Below are 21,508 nucleotides of genomic sequence, written 5' to 3'. Positions count from 1 at the left end.
AAAGGCTCTTCCCCTAGACCCTTCAGAGACAACATGGCCCTACCAACACCCTAAAGTCAAACTACTAGTCTTGAAAAACTCTTGATTTCTGGTTCACTGCTGTGGCCCCAATGTTGAATGGAGTGTGTGGTGCCTAGTAGGTCTTCTATTACTTGTAGTACTATATTGATAAGAAGAACAGTCATGAATTTTAGGTGTAGTGTACATTACTATCTTTTGGTTATATAGTAGTAACAGTATTGAACAAAGCAAAATTCCAAGGGATGTGGCTATCTTATAGTTTTTCTATACTGTGTTTTAAATGTCAACAATTTAAGCTAAGAGGTATGTTAATTTCAGTTTTGATCCAGTAGATTAATGCATAATTTTGTGTGTTTGTTTATTTCAGGATGCAGAAGAATACACAGATTTGCCAGTAAGACACAATGAAGATCATATGAATAGTGAACTGGCAAAATGTCTTCCCATTCAACTAAATCCTCATTCATTTGACAGCCCCCACACCAAAGCACATCTCCTGCTACAGGCACATCTCAGCCGAGCCATGCTGCCCTGCCCAGATTATGACACTGATACCAAAACTGTCTTGGACCAATCTCTCAGAGTATGCCAGGTATGAAAGTTGTTTCTAATACCTACATTTTCTCCTATCATTTCTGCCTTTTTTTCTCTCATTTTGGGATAAAATATACTTGAATTTAAAAAATTTTTATAGTAGCAATTGAGAACAACCAGGTAAATCAGGTCAAGAATTTGCAAAGGAAAAGCAAAATACACTCAATAAGATAATAGATTCAGTCATCCATTCAACCAAAATATATTGAAGGCAAACTAAGTGCCAGGCACTGTTCTAGGCACAAAGCATACAGCAGGGAACAAAACAGAAGAGTCCCTACAGGTTTTCACTCAAGATAGGGAGAATAGGCATTATAAGCCAAGATGTGATGATGTTGTTGTTAGGTACCATCAAGTTGATTTTGACTCATCGTGACCGTATATGAGAGTAGTACTGCCTCGTAGGGTTTTCTTGGCTGTAATCTTTACAGGAGCACATCAGCAGATCTTTCTCCTGTGGAGCTGCTGGGTGGGTTCAAACTGCCAACCTTCAGTTAGCAGTTGAGCACTTAACCGTTGAGCCCCCAGGGCTGCTTTGAGAGGTGATGAATGGTGTAAAAATAATAATAAATCACAGTAAAGAGAATAGAGAGAGATGGAAGGCACTGTTTTGCCGTAGTTTCATGTGTTCAGGGACTATCTTGTTGATGAGGTGATGTTTAAGAAAGAATTGAAGAGAGGAAGAGAGCCATAGGGTTATCTGGGGAAGTTTATTCCAAACACTAAGGAAAGCAAGTGCGAAGACTCTCATGTAGCAACTTACTTGCTATATTCAAGGAAAATCAAAGAGCCCACTGTAAGAGACAGGGGAAAGGAAGTATTAGAAATGAAGTCAGAGAGGGGCAGGACTGGAGGTTGGAGAGAGAAATGAGTCAAACCATGTGATGGTAATGATTTTGGATTTGACTCTGAATAAGAGGAAAACCATTACAGCAGTGATTCACTAATGTTTACGTTGGTTATATCTATCAATATTTACCATATTAGCACTGAGAAAATTTTCAAATATTTATTAATTCACTTAAAATAGCATTAATAAATCTATTAGATGTTAACATATAACATGATTTTTCATGAAAAATAACTATATTTTCTAAAACAATGATAATGCTAATGAGAAGTGTATAGCATTGTTTTATATGTTTGCAAATCTCTTTAATGTCTAGTTTAATAGAGGTGGATAGATTTGTGTATCTCCTTTTGCAATCAGGCTGTTACAACACAATGTTGTAGTTGAAGTATATAAAGAAAATCCAGCCTCATATAGATATGTAGTTGAAAAAGGGAAAAATATCTTAATAGCCTTTTTGGATACTATAGATATTCTTTTTTGATACTACACAAGACTTGACAAGTGGTATTTCTTGTAGGTTAGTTGCAGTGTGGAATCAGAAACCATATCAATGAGCTTTTTATACCTTGAACACTCTAGGGCTAAGCAAGAAATGATGGTGGCTGGAGCAAGTTAGTATGGATGAGATTGCTGAGACTTGATTGGATCCTGTTTATATTTTTAAGGAGAGTGAACCGAAACTGCTAGTGGAGTGGATGAGGGTTTTTAGAGTAAGAAAGGAGCCAAAAATGATTCCAAGACTTTTTTCCAGAGGAACTGGAAGGATAGAGTTGCCATTTCCTGAGATATGATTGTCAGCAGGTTTTGATGGGAAAGTACACTTAAGAGGTTGAGATTATGAGGGATTTTTATTTTCTACATCACAGTATACCTTTTTTGGACATTTATGTAATAAAAAGATAATTTTTAAAACTCTCAAAAGACAGTTTTTTAAAAGTACAGTAAGTCTGTGAAGATATGTATACTACAACGATGTATGTTATGGGGTTGTATACAAAATTAAAGGTTTGGAAATAAACTAAATATCTTTCAAGTTATAAAACAGTTAATTCTATATACAAATAATACAATTCTATTTATGAATTCTATATGTCTACTTTATTTATGAATTCTATGTGTCTACATCTGTGTGTGAACCTATACCTAACGAGATGATCCAGGACAGACTTCACCAAACTGTTAACAGTAGCCATCTCTGGGTAGCAGGATTTGAGATTGTTTTTAATTTCTTCTTTATGTTGTTCTAGAATATTTTAATGTTTTAAAATGAGCCTCCAATATTTTTATTATCAAAACCCCCCACAATTTTATTATTTTAAAAAATAGGGATTTTGTATAAAATAGAGTGAACACAAGCTTATCAGGAGTAAGAAGGGAAGTAAGGTTATACTAAACACATAAATATTTTTGACACCCTTTTGTAACTAACACATGGTTTACTTCTCTAGGAAGATGATTTGCCACTCCTTATTAGTCACACTTCACAAATGAAGGTTAAAGTTCCTCAAGTTTTAGCTGTGGCCTTGTATACCCATTTGTATTTGCTATAACTTTTTTCCCCACAAACACTGACCTTTTAATGAACCCTAGACTCAGAAAAGGTTGGAGAGAAGTTGCAGGAGGAATTAAACTTTTAGATATAGCACCAGCCCTGTTATATTTGCAGATATAGTTGTAAGTATATATATCATATGTAAAAATGATAATGCACGATCAACTTATTGACACTTTCTTTTCCAGCACTCAGTAATGATTCAGAAACTATATAATAATAGAAATAAGCAGTTTACAAATTAATCTGTTTATAAATGTACTAGAATGGAAAGGATTCAGTCAGGTACTTTTAGTCTCTATTTTAGATTTTTTTTAAGTACAGTTTCTTGGGATTATGTATATATTGTTTGAATATTTTTTGTCCTTCTGAATATCATCTGAGATTTTTCTCTTCAATTATAAAAGTAACACACTTCATTTTAGAAAATTTGGAAAGGGAACATATTAAAATTAAAGTCACTAATAGTAATTCAATCTTCGTTGCCCTGAATATGAAGCTCTTTTCTTGTGCTGCCTTTGCTTTACTTGGGTATCTGTTCTCATGCAATGGGTTAGGAGGTGTTCCTTCCTCTTCTAATTTTTGGAAAAGTTTAAAAGTGATTGGACTCACTTCTATAAATATTTGGTAGAATTCCCCAGTGAAGCCATTTAGATCAGGGCTTTGCTCAGAGGTTTTTGATTACTGATTCAATCTCTTCCCTTATTGTGGGTCTATTGAAATCTTCTGTCTCTTCTTAAGTCATTGTAGGAACTTTATGTGTTTCTAGGAATTTGTCCAGTTCATCTAGACTGTCTAATTTATTGGCATACAATTATTTATAGTATTCTCTTAACCTTTTTATTTCTGTAGGGTCGGCCTTTTCTTAACGAATTTTAAATTTAGTTTTTAATTTTCACTTTGATAATACTTTCAGTATTATAAAAATTTGTTAAAATAGTACAGTAAACTTGCCATACACCCTTCACACAGTGTTCCCTAATGTTAATATCGTACATAACCTCTGTATTGATTCAATTCTATCAACAACTGATCTACAGATGTTATTCAAATTTCATCAATTTGAATTTTATCCCACTTATGTCCTTTCTCTAAACCAGGACCTAATCAGGATCCCACATTACATTTAGTTGTCATGTTTCCTTAGTCTCCTTATCTTTCATAACCTTGACACTTTTATAGATCGTCCCTCATTTTGAGTTCGTCTGATGTTTCCTCATGATTACATTCAGGTTAAAAAATTTGACAGGAATACCACAGAAGTGATATTATACCCTCCTCAGTGTATCATACATGTCATAATGTAGATGTGTCTCATGACTGGTGATGTTAACTTTGTACCCTTGAGGTGGTGTCTGCCAGGCTTCTCCTCAATTACATTTTTTTCTTTTGTAATTTATAAGTATCTTTTGAGAGATAATTTGAGATTTGTTTCTGTTCATACTTTCCTTCACTTTTTTTTTTGGCATCCTCTGGTGAGCTTTGCCTGAAACAGTTATTACTATTGTGATTTTTTATTTCCCTCATTCCTCCTGTATTTATTAATTTGAAATTCTACTGTAAGGAAACACTTTCCCTTATCCTATTTATTCATTTGTTTGTTCACTCATTTAATCGTTTATTTAATTCAGGTATTTGTTTCAACTATTTATATCAGAATAGACTCACGGATGTTTGTTTTCTTCTATAAGGTAAAATCCATTACTATCACTATTTATTTTGCCATTCATATTGTCCCATTTTTAGCTATTGGGACCCTCTCAAGTTGGCTCCTGTACCCTTTTGCCTTCCCGCATTATTTCTAAACACTTCTTACTTTCTGGTATCATGTGCTTTCTCTGCCTCAGCCCTGAAATCAGCCATTTTTCCAAGGATCCCTGGTTCATTTTATTAGAGAATGGTTTCAAAAACTAAAATCTGGACTCTAGCTGCAGTCTAGAGTGTTCTTGGTTTCATTGCTTTTACACCATCTTAGTGGACAAAGCTAGGAAATACAAGTATGTACACATACCTGTATCTATTTATATATCCACTTATCTGTGTATATATGTCTATATATGTGTATATGTATGACTTTATGAGAAATATATATAAATCCATGAGTTCGTTTTAATATCTCCAATTCTAATTCAATACCAAAGCGTTCATTTTAGCCTTAAACCCACCCCCCCCTTTTTTTTTTAATACAACTCCTTTCTCCATCTGTAAGGAACCTGGCTTTCATTAACCACAATATATTATTTCTTCAGTCCTAGAATACATAGGAGTAGTTTTAGAATTACTAACCATTACCCCTGAAAAAACAAATTCACTAACTAGAGTATAATAGTTGTATACAGTTTTATGGCTTTTGTTTTGTTTTGTTTTGTCTTATAGGCCCTTTTTCTTTGACTTTTGCACAAACACACACACACTTGCTCTCTCACTTTGTTTTACAAATTGTATATTATGTTATTTTATAGCCTCTTTTTTAATGTAAGAATTTATAACAGTAAGTGTTCTTCTTGGCCTCATTTTATCTGTTCATATGAATAAATCATGGCTTATTTAATGAGTCCCCTATTTTTAGACACTTCTGTGTGCAATTTTTTTCTATTATAATTTATAAGCGTTAGTTTTGATCATCTTAAATGTTTGACTTTAGCTTTTCAGAAGCCATCTGGAAAGAAACTTAGTTGTGAAGAGATGTCAGCTTTTATCCTAAGTCCTTGTAAGAATGTGATAAAAGTAAGCAGGTCAGGAAGAGGAAAGAATATTAAGATTGCTGATGGAAAATGGGGAGAAAATCAAAAGTTGATAAAATTTTCCATGACTGATTCACAATTTCAATTATTGTACCCTGTTCTAATTTGATACCTTTAGAAAGCATTGGTTCAATCAGTTTTCCAAACTGCAGCTCTGCTGACTAATGGAAAATTATACCACCACCCTCATGGGACATCAGCATGACCTTGTGGTCTGTGGACGAGACTCAGGGCCACAGGCTCTGACTATAAATACAGCTCTGTTGCTGTTTTACTATAAGGCCTTGGGCAACTCACTTAACCCCTGGAGTCTTTGAGTAAAAAACACACCTTAGAAGAGTAACATTAGTTAATGTTTATAAAGTAAACAACAATTTGAGGAAGCAAGGAAATAGGTCTGTCTTAGTATCCACATTCTTAATAGTACTTTTATTTCCTTGCTTTATAATACCCATTTAATTCTAAAGGTTATTTTTAATTCCTTTATCATATAGAAACATACCTTTTATAGGAATCATCATTCAGATTATGAAAACTCTGTAGTGTTGACTATCTGTGTTCTGGAGTCTCTTTCACAAAAGAGAAAGATATTTGCAGTAGAATTCCTTCTGACTTGAAGTCAGAACATACAGTATAGTCTGCCTTTGCTTCTCTTATTCCGTGTCAAATTATGTATCGGGCATCTGCATCATTTTTTGGTTTGAGGTTTTTTGTCATGATTCCTTTTAATATTTTACTGTGACTACCATTTTTTAATTCCATCCCCCCCCAAAAAAAAAAAAATAAAAATTATTGTATTTATTCCAGTTTTTAAAATCTGCTTAAAATGCTCTAATTTGTAAACTGAATAATTACGTATTTGATTATTCTTACCCTTCACCTTTGAAATCCTCTTCTTGATCGTGTTAACTGTAAAATGTATCTTTAAAATGTAGAAAATGATGTGACATCTTTTCTATGTTGGGCGCACCAAAGAAAAGTGCTATGTTAGCCTGCGTCAGAAAATGACATATAGAAAGAATTAAAAATTAAAGTGACTTGCCTAAATTTTCTATATTTGATGACAAAACTAGGAACTGGTGATAAATTTATGGTGTGTTGATTTTCTGTCTTCCTCACACAGTTTTTATCAAGGAATAAAGAAATTGGCTTTCAGAGAAGTTAATAACTGTTAAAGGTGGTTTGTTGAGGCAGTCAGTGCTGAAACCAAAGGGAGATTAAAAAAAAAAACAAAAACCAAACCTGTTGCCGTCGAGTCAATTCCAACTCATAGTGATCCTATAGGACAGAGTAGAACTGCCCCATACAGTTTCGAAGGAGCACCTGGTGGATTCGAACTGCCAACCTTTTGAATAGCAGCCATAGCTCTTAACCACTACACCACCAGGGTTTCCAAAAACCAAACCTGTTGCCATCGAGTCGATTGTTACCAGGACTTTAATTCCTGCTGTAATATCTCTTATCCTTTCTGAGAAGTGCCATGCATCTTTAAGTTAAAATCATCTTCACTTAAATGAAAAAGATTGAAACACAATACCAAGCCAGAGAGTATGAGGAAAAATGTTTATTATATGTTAGTCCCTGCTACTATCTTGTAATGGTGTTTATATCAGAACTTCCCACTAACTGAGCTTTTAAATGTTTGGTGTAAAAAGAAAAACCACGTTCATGGAGCTGACTCAAGTGAGCTGAGAACCAAAGGGCTGTGTGATTCAAATTTTAATTGTGCTGTCAATTTGCTGGGTTAATTTTGGACTATTTTTTTTTTCAGAAGTAGCAGAGGCCAGATTTACCCTTCATCTAATTTTATCTAGCCTATTTTATGGCCTAAGTTTTAATAAAACAAAACATTTGCATGCATTTAAGATTTATTTTAAAGGACTTCAAACAGCAATACCCTTAAGGACTACAAGATAAGTATTACTTTAGGAGAAAACACACACAAAGAAATGTAACAGTACACATTTTCTAAATCAGGAATTTACAAGATTTTCCCCACCAATTAGAAAGATCTCTAGAAACATATGGCTTCCAAATTTAAATTGAGTTGATGCATGTTAAATACCAAATTTTACCAGAATATTTGGGTAACTACATGCCATTCCTGTCCTGTCCAATGCCCACCACCCCCAACAACAACAACAACAACAAAATCACTATTTAATGATGGCCCATAAGGCAGACCTTCCTAACAGAGGTGGTGGTGAACACTTATGGAGGGTTTTCCTTTTGCTAGGTTCTGTTCTCATTGCTCTACCTTGTATTGATGTATTTGTCACGATAGTACAATGAAGCAGTGCAATTATTATCATCATTTTACAAAAGAAGACTAATGTAACTCTCCCAAGATCACATCAAAAACCAAAAATAGCCTTCAGCACAGGATGGAAACAAAAGTTTGTTTCATTGGATAATCTTTCCTCTATAAAGATTGATTTAAAATTTGTATTCATGTAATACTGAAAATTTGTTTTAAAATGTGAGAACTTCACAAGAATTTTTTACTTCTTTTTAACCAAGAATTCCCATTAGAGCTTGAATAATACTTTTTAATTAATCCCTTCTTTTAAAAATATACTCAAATCACCTCTCTTTTATTACTCTGGTTCCCTTTTCAACAGTATACCCATAGTTATTTTAACCAGTTTTAAGAGAAATGTGTTAATATGCTTGAATATATGTAACTGTTACATCACTCTGCAGTGTCCAGTTGGCATGCTTTTTGCCTTTTTGTATCAACTGCTTATGGCCCTTCTCAAGATTCTGTATTATGGTATGTAGACCAATGAATTAATCATTTGCTTCTCCACATTTTCTCCCAAAGCTACAATAATTGTACATAATGGGGAGAGATAAAGGAGAATGTCATAATTAGAAGATAACCCTATAATAAATAGTATTTTCACTCTAGAACAACTTCTGCATAGGTTGCATAGGTTTACTATTAAAGCACACACACATATTTTATGGTCTTCTCTTATTCTTTAAGATTTGCCTTCTCTACTTAGGTTAGGTCTGTTTTGGCTTCTTTCACTTGCTAATCACGACCGTTAATGGGGTTCTTTAAAGGAAGCTTTTTTGTCCCTCCAACTGGTCCTTTTTGACAAGCTTCTAACTTCAGGTTGCTATAGGCAGTCTCAGAGATTCCTTGTCCCAAGATACTGAACTACCAAATTCCTAAGAGATAGCAGACACCCCCTCCTAACTGTTAAGGAAATGAATAAAGATCTGTATTCCACATAAAAAAACATATTGCTATGGACTGGATGCATTTCCATTTGTTGTTTTTAGGTGCCGTCGAGTTGGCCCCTATTCGTATCTGTTTATGTACAACAGAATGAAACACTGCCTGGTCCTGCGCCATTCTTGCAGTCATTGCTGTGTTTGATTCCATTGCTGCAGTCACTGTGTCAATCCATCTCATTCAGAGTCTTCCTCTTTTTTGCTGACTCTCTACCAAGCATGATAGCCTTCTCCAGGCTGATTTCTCTTGGTAACATATCCAAAGTACATGAGAGGAAGTCTCACCATCCTCACTTCTAAGGAGCACTCTGGCTGTACTTTTTCCAAGGCAGTTTTCTTCACTCTTCTGGCAGTCCGTTGTATATTCAGTATTCTTTACAAACACCATAATTCAAATGCATCAATTCTTTGATCATCCTTATTCATTATCCAGCTTCGCATGCATATGAGGCAATTGAAAATACCTTGGCTTGGTGCACCTTAATCCTCAAAGTGACATCTTTGCTTTTCAACACTTTAAAGAAGTCTCTTGCAGCAGATTTGCCCAATTCAATGTGTCGTTTGGTTTCTTTACTCCTGCTTCCACGGGCATTGGCTATGGATCCAAGTAAAATGAAATCCTTGATAACTTTAATATTTTCTCCATTTATCATGCTGTTACTTACTGATCCATTTGTAAGGATTTTTGTTTTCTTTATGATGAAGTGTAGTCCCTACTGAAGACTGTAGTCTTCGATCTTCATTAGTAAGTGCTTCAAGTCCTCTTTGCTTTCAGCAAGCAAGGTTGTGTCATCTGTTTATCACAGGTTGTTAATGAGTCTTTCTCCAAACCTGATACCACAATCTTCTTCATATAATCCAGCTTCTCTGATTATTTGCTCAACATATGGATTGAATAAATATGGTGAAAGAATACAACCCTGATGCACACCTTTCCTGGTTTTAAACCATGCAGCATCCCTTTGTTCTGTTTGAACAACTGCCTCTTGGTCTATGTACTGGTTCCTCATAGGTACGATTAAGTGTTCTGGAATTCTCATTTTACACAATGTTATCCATAATTTGTTATGATCCACGCAGTCAAATGCTTTTGCATAGTCAATAAAACACAGATAAACATCTTCCTGGTATTCTCTGCCTTCAGCCAGGATCCATCTGACATTGGCAATGATATCCCTCATTCTATGTCCTCTTCTGAATCTGCTTGAATTTCTGGCAGTTCCTTGTCAATATACTGCTGTAACCATCTCTTATTATCTTCAGCAAAAGTTTACTTGTGCACGATATTTTACTTGTGCACGATATTAATATCAGTCAATAATTTCTGCATTCTGTCTGATCACCTTTCTTTGGAATAGGCATGTATATGGATCTCTTCCAGTCAGTTGTCCGTAGATGAGTGGTTTCTTCCAAAGTTGCATCTATTTGTTGAAACATCTTAATTGGTATTCTGTCAATTCCTGGAGACATGTTTTTCACCAGTGCAGCTTGGACTTCTTCCTTCACTACCATTGGTTCTTGATTATATGCTACCTCCTGAATTGGTTGAACATCGGCTAATTCTTTTTGGTACAGTGACTGTATTCCTTCCATCTTCTTTTGGTGCCTCCTACATTGCTCAGTATTTTGCCCATAGAATCCTTCAGAATTGCAGCTTGAGCCTTGAATTTTTTCTTCAGTTCTTTCAGCTTGTTTTTCCTTTTTTTTTTCTTTTCTAACTCCAGGTCTTTGCACATTTCATTTTGCATTGTCCTACTGGAAATGGTCAAAGGTAAATCAAGGCAGTGACCTTGAAAATATTCTAAGTGATTCAGCCCCTGAAAGGAAGAATTTTAAGAAGCTATGTTCTGGTGGGAAACCCTGCTGGCATAGTGGTTAAATGCTGCAGCTGCTAACCAAAATGTCGGCAGCTCAAATCCACCAGGTGCTCCTTGGAAACTCTGTGAGGCAGTTCTACTCTGTCCTATAGGGTTGCTATGAGTTGGAATCAACTCAATGGCAACAGGATGTTCTGGTGGCTGTGTTTCCATTGTTTCATTAAGCTATGGCTAACTTTAATATAGGAGCTTACCACTTTTTATTATTTTTCTTAATGTCCAAGTTTTTCTGACCTACTAAGTTTCCAGCCTTTCTTCTTTTTAACATGTGAGATAATATGTAGCTCATATACCACTCAATGTTAAAATATTCTAATAGGCTTTGTCATAAATGGTGTCTTATAACAATTAAATAACTAATAAGCTGCATAACAAAATTTTTTAAAAAGGGAATAAAAAATAATTCCATATATCCTGTAATGTATGAACTGGACTGATATACCCTACTCCATTCAGAAAACCATCTTAAATTTGCAGAAACAAATCCCTAACAGTTTATTGGTGAGGCTGTTTTTTAGCTCAAATTTGAAAACAATAACTTGACTCTTTGTCTTTTGCAACAACTGCTAATAAACTAAAAGTGTACTATATTCAGATAACACCAACCAGTATTATATTTTCCTACAACATGCAGCTATTCTGAAAACACATTTTGCCTTCTATCTATTTTTTAAAAGTATGTTAATTGATACGTGTGTGTGTATGTGCACACGTACATATTAGGTAAGAATAGGAAAGAATAGGATAAGGGAAGCAAAAGAAGATATACTGACATGGGTATTTTTCATTGACCTTATTCTTTTTCTTGAGATACACTGTGACTAGTTGTTGTTAGTTGCCCTCAAGTTGATTTGAAATTGTGGCAATCCTGTGTATACAGAGTATAACTATGTTCCATAAGGTTTTCAATCCTGTGCCCTTTTGGAAGCAGATCACCAAGGCTGTCTGCTGAAATCCCTTTGTGTGAGTTCAGATGCCAGCCTTTCAGTTGATAGCCTAATGCATAACCGTTTGTGCCACCCAAGAACTCCTAATATGACTATAGTTGGGTCTGTATTTCTAATAACCAACCATTCACATTTGTAGCAGATAAAAAGCATAGAATATTTGATGCCAGGAGCCATGGAGCCAGGCTAACTAACGTAGCCTTTGAGGAGTGTTTACCTATGGATGCACTAACCACAGGCTTAGTGGGCAGTCATTGTATTGAAGAATGTCAGTGTCAATTAAATGACTGAGTTTTAGAAATTGACCTGTCTGTCTTCTGCAACTACTTCTGAAAAACTAGAAGTACATTATATTCAAATAACACCAACCAGTATTATATTTTCCTGTAACATACATGGATCCATGGAGGCACAGTCGTTAAGAGGTCAGCTGCTAACCAAAAGGTTGGCAGTTCAAACCTATAAGGCAGTTCTACTCTGTCCTAGAGGGTTGCTATCAGTAGGAATCGACTTGACAGCATCGGATTTGGTTTTCTTTTATGTTAACGTGCATACTCATAGCCGTGAAAATAGTTCAGGTGTCACAGAGCTTAGCAAAAGAAGTACTTGGTCAAATCCTTAATCAATTAGTTGTAGTAAATGTTTTGATGTGGCAAATGGTAGCTAAAATTTTTCTGTATATTCTTAGTAGAATCCTTTCAAGTTCTTATTATAATTAAACCAAATGAAAAGATTATCTTCAAAGTACACAGTAAGGTTTCAAAAAGTTTCTTCACATCATTTTGAGAAAAAGATGGGCACATTATCAGTGAATAAATTTTTACACTTCCAAAATTGGATTATACATATATTTAGCAATCTGAAATTTAAACAGTTAATTCCTACTACCCAAGTGTTTAAATTGTCATAAAATGAAAATTAGATCATTAAATATATGTTTTATGAGTATGTTTTAGGAATATTTTTACTATGAACATACATTTGGAAGATTCTGTATCACCCAAGGTATGTTGGCTATTTGTCAAAAGCTATCTATAACATCGTAATGAGCCCTGGTGGCACAGTTGTTAAAACACTTGGCTGCTAACCAAAAGGTGGGCAGTTCAAACGCACCAGTGGGGAAGAAAGATGTGACACTCTGCTCCCTAAAGATTACAGGCTTGGAAACCCAGGGGGGCAATTCTACTCTGTCCTATAGGGTAACGTGAGTCAGAATTGACTCAAAAGCAACAGGTTTGGGTTTTCGTTTGTATATGGTGACTTGAGCACAAGGCTTGGCACACACAGTAGATCTCAGTATATCACGACTAGAGAAAATGAATAAATACTTCACTTCTCTTTTCTAGTTCTTTCACAGGAAAAGTCTTTAAAAAGGAGGATTTGTTATGTGTGGAGCCCTGGTGGTGCAATGGTTAAGAGCTTGGCTGCTAACCAAAAAGTTGTCCGTTCAAATCCACCAGCTGCCGTTCTACTCTACTCTGTCCTTTTGGGTCATTATGAGTTGGAATCGTCTCAATAGCAATGGGTTTGGCTTGGTTTTCTGTTGTTGTTGTTATGTGTGGATTCTCACAAGCTTTTTAAGATTTTCTGCCAAGTCTGAATTTTCTACCATCATGTAATCTATTTTTCATAAACATCAGTGTGACCTCATCAAATTCACATAGACCAGGATGACGTCTAATTTGGGCTGCTTTGCCGGCCAAACTAGCAGAAGTTCATATCTTGCTATAGAAGCCTGATGAAGTTTTATTAACGAATGACTATTAAAAAGCAAATATTTCTAATTGAACTTAATTCTGAGTATTTATTTTTTCAAATGCAAAGATCCACACTATGGTGCAGAATCATTCTCCCAGTTGGTAGTTATTTTATCCTGTATCAAGACTACGTTTCATCTCCACTGTAGAACACTCAAAACACCACTGAAAGTAAAGTGCCATTCCCGCTACTGAAACAATACAGAACTGATGTATTTAGCATTTCCAAAACTAACACAAATGTGTGGATTTTGAGGTCTTAAACACCTTTACTTACTCTTGTGGATTTACAGGCAATCTGCCTTCAAGGACTATAATATAATTTGGAAGGCTAGTTCCCCCTGGGTGACTTTACCTGTAAGCTTTTGTATGACAATTTGGTGATGGTTTATTGATGGTATGATGCTATTATGAAAGATCCTTTTACTCCCAGCTCCTCTCCTCATACCCACATAACAACTCTTTTCCCGATTGGGACTGTCGGAAATGAGTAATGCTTAACCCATTTGTGTGATCAATTCACTTAAGCAGCTACTGTGAAATGTTAATCACAACTTTAATTTGTACTGCATTAGCATTTTGATTAACTTGTAGGCTTGCTAGCACACTTGAACTGCTTTTACTCGTAGTTACAGCTCGGAAATGACTTTTTGATTAATTAAGTTTGTTAGACAGCAGCTGAGCTTCCTGAATGCTAACCTTCTAGGGGTAAAAGTTCAGGAGAAAGTTCCTTCGAACAACTGTTGCTGTTGGAAAAGATTTTTATAAATGTACTTAGAGCATTTTAATTATCAACAAAATATCGTGTCATTGCTTACAAACTGACCTGAACCTTTAAAGGAGTGTGCCTTTCTGTCAAGAAAGCTTTTTTCAGGTTTTCCAGTCATTGTAAAACTTCTGGGAGCTCTTGAACTAAACTGTGTATTTTCTAACAGTTGGCTAATAGCTAATGTTTTAACAAGCTGCCTAGGATGAATTTCCATAGGTTTTTTTGTTTTTGTTTTTTAATAAAGTTTTAATTTTAGAGTAGTTTGATTTATAGAAAAGTTCCAAAAGTAGTACAGAGAGTTCCCATCTACCCAGTTTTCTCTATTATTAATATCTTACATATGGTACATTTGTCACAATTAATGAACCTATATTGGTACATTGTTATTAGTCTGTACTTATTCAGAATCTGTTAATTTTTACCTAAGGAACTTTTTTCCATTCAAGGATCCCACTCAGGATACCATATTACATTTAGCTATCATGTTTCCTTAGACTTTTAGCCGTGACGGTTTCTCAGACTTTCCTTGTTTTTGATGACTTTTCCATAGCGTTTTGCATTCTCATGACATTCCATAAATAACAACTTGATTTGTATAAATTAACAAAAATCTTTTTACTCATTCTGGACTAAGTAAATCTCTTTCTCTTAATCTCTGACAATTTATTGCCTTTATGTCATTGAATTTGAACAGTAGTAGCAGCATTGTCTAGTCATTTCAACCTTTGTCATCCTATTTGCATGTAGTTATTCTAGTCCCTACGCTATCACTGACACATCAGGATGACTATTTGGAAACAATTGGAAAAGGAAGAAAATTTTCACAGAGGAGGAAAAAGTATAAAGGGAGTTAAAAGAAAGGGTGCAAGTCTACAGGATGTCAAGAGGTGGGTAGAAAGACCAGTGCTGAACATCACCTGTCCAACTGCATGTATACACCCGACAGCCGCAGAATCGTGAAGACACTATAAGAACTAAATTCACAGACTTCTTAAACTGAAGTTTAGATTTTAGAGAAAAAATTTTAATACTGAACCTTAGAGCTAGAGCTTGTTATCTCCCTGTTAATATGCCTCTTTATGTATACTGAATGATGTGATTTTTCTTTTAAACATGGCCTACATTAATGTTTCTATTTCCTTGCAACGAAGTTTGCTTGACTAGGTCACGGTGCTCAGTGTTCTGTTTTACCATTGGATCATTGAAATCCTGAATTTAGTTGTGCTTCAAAAGATATTTAATGCCTGTATCTCTAATATTACAAGGAGACCTGGTGGTGCAGCAGTTAAAGCACTTAGCTGCTAACCTAAAGGTCAGGAGTTTGAGCCCACCAGCTGTTCTGTGGGAGAAAGATGTGGCAGTCTGCTGCGGTAAAGATTTACAGCTTTGGAAACTGTATAGGGCAGTTCTACTCTGTCCTATAGTGTTTCTGTGAGTCGGAATCGACTCGACAGCAGTGGGTTGGTTAGTTGGTTGGTTGGTTGGTATATCCAATACTAAAATCTAATATCTCACTACATGCTAGATTAAAATTAAGTATTTTCGTTTTTCAGAAATTGCATTGACGTGAAAGAAATCTCCCCTGTTTTCTATCTTTTCAGGAACACCCTCACCAGTGCTTGACCCTAAGTGAAATCTGGCTGTCCTAGAGTACTCATTTTCCTTCTTGCATGAAAAATCCCCCCTTTATTTTATCATTCTCACAAGCTATGAAAATTCTGCAACTGTATTTCAACAAATGTTTTACTTTGGATATCCATAGATTTCTTTATCTGCTATCCTCTAAACTCTAGATCTCTTTTCCTACTTTCCTCAAACACCAGATTCATAGTCTTCAGCTCCACCATAGTGGCTTCAACAGGTGTCCTTTATAACCTAATCATGTGCATCCTAAACACCTCTACTCAAATGACTATTATATCCATCCCACTTGAGCCACCACTTCCCTGATATCATCCTCTAAGTCTCCTCTCTGACCACAGCATCTTTATCAGTCAGCTTAACTGAACATTTCTGTTACTCATTATGACCTTGAATCTCTTATCCTCTTCCTGGTCCCTCAGTTTAGTCCTCAGTCCCCTTATGACTTCACTTGCTGCCATAAGCAGGATTGGCCCCTGAGTTGGTCATTTCAACAGTGATGTCACTAGTACTCTAAAATCTCTCACCTCCCTGAATAATCATCAGCATCTGAATTTTCAGCTTTCACACCCATCGCTAATTATTGTTGGAAATAATCATAAAACATTGTTAACCATTTCTACTACAAAGTCATGCTGTTGAAACTGACTACTGCTCCAGTTTTATTCACATCATTAATTTACCCTAGTACTTATCCTAAACCCTTTTTTCTCTCTTCTCCCAGCAAGAGACATCATCTCCTGTTTACAAAAATGATTGAGACACTCTAATGTAAGGGTCTGTCAGTTCGTCATACTGTGCTGGCTTACATGGTACTATGGAAGTTATGCCACCAGTATGTCAAATACCAGCAGGGTAGCCCATGGTGGAAAGGTTTTAGTGGAGCTTCCAGACTAAGACAGACTAGAAAGAAAGACATGATGGTCTACTTCTGAAAAAACTGGCCAGTGAAAACCTTATGGACAGCAGTGGAACACTGATACAGTGCCAGAAAATGAGCCCTTCAGGTTGGAAAGCACTCAAAATATAACTGGGGAAGAGCTGCCTCCTCAAAGTAGAGTCGACCTTAATGACATGGATGTAGTAAAGCTTTCAGGAGCTTCATTTGCTAATGTGGCATGACTCCAAATAAGAAGAAACAACTGTAAACATACATTAATAATCAGAACATGGAATGTATGAAGTATGAATGAAAGAAAATTAGAAGTCAAAAATGAAATGGAATTCTTGAGATCAATATCCAAGGCATTAGTGAGCTGAAATGGTCTGGTATTGGCCATTTCGAAATGGACAATCATGTAGTCTACTATGCCAGAAATGACAAATTGAAGAGGGATCACCTCATGTTCATCATCAAAAAGAACATTTCAAGATCTATCCTGAAATATAAAGCTATCAGTGATAGGATGATATCTATATGCCTACAAGGAAGACCAATTAATACGACCGTTATTCAAATTTACGCACCAGCCACTCATGCCAAAGATGAAGAAATTGAACATTTTACGAACTTATGCAGTCTGAAATTGACCAAACATACAATCAAGATGCATTGATAATTACTGGTGATTAGAATGTAAAAGTTAGAAACGAGAAGGATCAGTAGTTGGAAAATATGGCCTTGGTGATAGAAATGATACAGGAGATCACTTAAAAGAATTTTGCAACACCAATGACCTGTTCATTGGAAGTACCTTTTTCAATCACGTAAATTGCAGATATACACATGGACGTTACCATGTGGAATATACGGGAATCAAATTAACTACATCTGTGGAAAGAGGCAATGGAGAAGCTTGATACCATCAGTCAGAACAAGCCTGGGGGCTGACTGTGAAACAGACTATCAGTTGCTCATATGCAAGTTCAAGTTCAAGCTGAAGAAAACTGAAAAAAGCCCATGAGAGCCAACGAACGACCTTGAGTATACCCCTACCCTTAATTTAGAGACCATCTCAAGAATAGATATGATGCACTGAACACTAATGATCAAAGACAAGACCATTTGTGGAACGACATCAAAGATAAAGAAAGCAAAAGGTCATGAAAAAGAGACAAAAGGAAAAAAGGCTAAAATGAATGTCAGAAGAGACTGTGAAACTTCCTCTTGAACATACAGTAGCTAAAGCAAAAGGAGACATGAGTAAAAGGGCTGAACAGAAGATTTCAAATGGCGATTCAATATGACAAAGTAAAATATTATAATGAAACTTGCAAAGACCTGGAATTAGAAAACCAAAAGAGAAGAACACACTAGGCATTTCTCAAGCTGAAAGAGCTGAAGGAAAAATTCAGGCTCGAGTTGCAATATTGAAGGATTCTATGGATAAAATATTGAACAATGCAGGAAGCATCAAAAGAAAGTGGAAGAATTACACAGAGTCATCATACCAAAAAGAATTGCTCGATGTTCAACCAATTGAGGAGGTAGTATGTGACGAAAAACCTATGGTACTGAAGGAATTAGTCCAAGCTGCACTGAAGGAACTGGCTAAAAATAAGGCTTCAGGGATTGACATAATACCAATTGAGATTTTCAGCAAATGGATGCGACTCTGGAAGTGCCCACTCATCTATGCCAAGAAATTTGGAAGATAGTTACCTGGACAGTTGACTGGAAGAGGTCCATATCCATGCCCGTTCCAAATAAAGGTGATCCAGTGGAATGCAGAAATTATCGAACAATAGCATTAACATCAATGCAAGTAGAATCTCGCTCAAGATAATTTAAAAACAGTTGCAGTGCAGTACATTTACCAGGAACTGTCAGAAATTCAAGACAGATTCAGAAGAGGACATGGAACGAGGGATATCATTGCTGATGTCAGATGGGTATTGGCTGAAAGCAAAGAATACCAGAAGGGTGTTTACCTGTGTTTTATTGACTATGCAAAGGCATTTGGCTCTGTGGATCATAGCAAATTATAGATAACACTATGAAGAATGGGAATTCTGTAACACTTAATTGCGCTCATGCAGAACCTGTACATAGATCAAGAGGCAGTTATTCCAACAGACAAGTGGATACTGCATGTTTTAAAATCAGGAAAGGTGTGCATCAGGGCTGTATACTTTCACCATATTTACTCAGTCTGTACGTTAAGCAAATAATCCAAGAAGCTGAACTATATGGAGAAGAACATGGCATCAGGATTGAAGCAACACTCATTAACAACCTGCAATATGCAGACGACACAATCTTGCTTCCTGAAAGTGAAGAGGACTTGAAGGACTTACTGATGAAAATCAAAGACCACAGCCTTCAGTTTGGATTACATCTCAACATAAAGAAAACAAAAATCTTTGCAAATGGGCCAGTAAATAATGTCATGATAAATGGAGAAAATATTGAAGTTGTCAAGGATTTCATTTTACTTGGATCCACAATCAATGCCCATGGAAACAGCAGTCAAGAAAATCACATGACGTATTGGATTGGGCAAATCTGCTACAAAAGACCTCTTTAAAGTGTTCAAAAGCAAAGATGTCACTTTTAGAACTAAGGTGCACCTGACCCAAGCTATGGTATTTTCAGTTGCCTCATATGCATGCAAAAGCTGGACCATGAATAAGGAAGACCAAAGAAGAATTGATACCTTTGAATTATGGTGTTGGTGAAGAATATTGAACATTTGAATTATGGTATTGGTGAAGAATTATGGTGTTGGTGAAAACCATGGAAGTTCAGGAGAACGAACAGGTCTGTCTTGGAATAAGTACAGCCCAAACGCTCCTTAGAAGCAAGGATGGCGAACTTTGTTTTACATACTTTGGACATGTAATGGGGGAGGGACTGGTCCCTGGAAAAGAAGATCATGCTTGGTAAAATAGAGGTTCAGCAAAAAAGAAGAACTTCATCGAGATGAACTGACACAGTGTCTGAAACAGTGGGCTCGAACATGGCATCAATTGTGAGGGTCACACAGGACTGAGCAGTGTTTTGTTCTGTTGTACATGGGGTGGATATGAGTCTGAACTGACTCGAGCGTGCCTAACAACAACAATATGAGCACTCTCAGTTACCCTCTCTGCACCTCCAAGCTTCTCTTTCTTTAGTGACTGTGCGTGTGAGATCTTTGGTGACCAGCTGCAGCGCTTCTTTTTACCCCAGCAGCAGAAATTTAATTTATTCCATGCTTAGTATATGCTGCCCTCTATTTTGATTTATGCTTTCCAGCCCCTAACCTCAAGAATATTACAGTCCACCTGGAAAGATAGAAAGTGAACTTTCTGATAATAAGATAATATGGTATTAGTGTGTTAGCAACTGGTTAAAGCTTTCGGAAGATAGACACAAGCCTTAGAAAGCCCTTTATCTAATTTCTGAATTTTTCAGATGAGGAAAACAAGTACCAGTGGTTAAGTGATTTGTCCAAGGTCTTACAATTAATTTATAGGCACAAGTCTCTAAACCGTCAGGCCAAGTGTCTTTCTAGTATATCACACCACCTTCAAACCAGTATCAAGTGTTCGTGAATTATATTTTTGTTTACACTTCATCCAAACTTAGGGTTTGCTTTAAACATTCTGTCTTTCTGTCTTGTAAGGAAATCTTTGGGTAGTCCCATTCTACCTAGTAATCACGTTCCTTATAGAATCTCCCAATCTAATTCAGGACCCCATTCAAATCCCATTTACTTTCCTCCTCATCCTGAATTTTAAACACAGTATACTTATACTGGTTAAAAGCAGGCCCTTTGGAGTCAGTCTCCTCAAAATCAGAATTCTATCTATAACCATTTACCAGAGCTATTTGGCCTGAGGCATGCTTCTTTATCTCCAGAGCCACGAGTAAAATGGATTTAAATTCAATAACTTGTATAAAATGGTTAGCAGAGTATTTGATAAATAGTACCCACTTAACAAACATCTTTTTTTTTTTTTTAACAAACATCTACTATAATCACAATTATTTCAATAATGCCCTTGACCGTTCCTTAGATACCCTCACCTTTTTGTCCTTTCTAGGTCTCATCTACAGATAATCCCCACCCTCCTGTTCCTGCATCCACACTAAGGCTGCTCATTTAAACTAAAGGAGGTCAGCTACAACAATTGGGCCATCTACAAATCCCTGCTTGTCTGAGCTTAGCTGCACTCTCAGAGCTGGCTGTTTTTTACTTCAGCCTTTGTTGGCTCTCATAGAAATTCTTCACAATGGATGGTTATGTTAGGTGTAGTTGAGTTGAATTGGCTCTAACTCATAGCAACCCTGTATACAACAGAAGGAAACAATGCCTGGTCCTGTGCCATTCTCACAGTCATTGCTATGCCTGAGCCCATTGTTGCAGCTACTGTGTCAGTGAGGGTTTTCTTCTTTCCTCCCTCTATCTTACCAAGCATGATGTCCTTCTCCAGGGACTAGACCCTCCTAATAACATGTCCAAAGTATGTGAGACAAAGTCCCGCCATCCTTGCTCCCGAGGAGCACTCTAGCTTGTGTTTCTTCCAAAACAGACTTGTCCATTCTTCCAGCAGTCCCTGGTACATTCAGTATTCTTCGCCAACAC

At 36.2% G+C, this 21,508-nt stretch overlaps 1 protein-coding gene across 6 annotated transcripts in view; it reads left to right on the top strand.

The window, feature by feature from the left end:
* ASCC3 (activating signal cointegrator 1 complex subunit 3) overlaps positions 1–21,508 on the top strand; it is a 412,820-nt gene that overhangs the window by 374,723 nt on the left and 16,589 nt on the right. For 5 of the 6 annotated variants that reach the window (XM_064289237.1, XM_064289246.1, XM_064289242.1 and 2 more), the window contains one exon: positions 389–613. In XM_064289237.1, coding sequence (XP_064145307.1) covers positions 389–613 — 225 coding nt within the window. Of the gene's footprint in view, positions 1–388; positions 614–15,104; positions 20,902–21,508 lie in introns of those variants that run through there. The other variant, XM_064289251.1, reaches the window with a different exon arrangement.

Source organism: Loxodonta africana, chromosome 1 (assembly GCF_030014295.1).
Source record: "Loxodonta africana isolate mLoxAfr1 chromosome 1, mLoxAfr1.hap2, whole genome shotgun sequence".
Taxonomy (NCBI): domain Eukaryota; kingdom Metazoa; phylum Chordata; class Mammalia; order Proboscidea; family Elephantidae; genus Loxodonta; species Loxodonta africana.
Note: the sequence above shows the minus strand (reverse complement) of the source record. Positions and strands in the feature narration are given on the sequence as shown.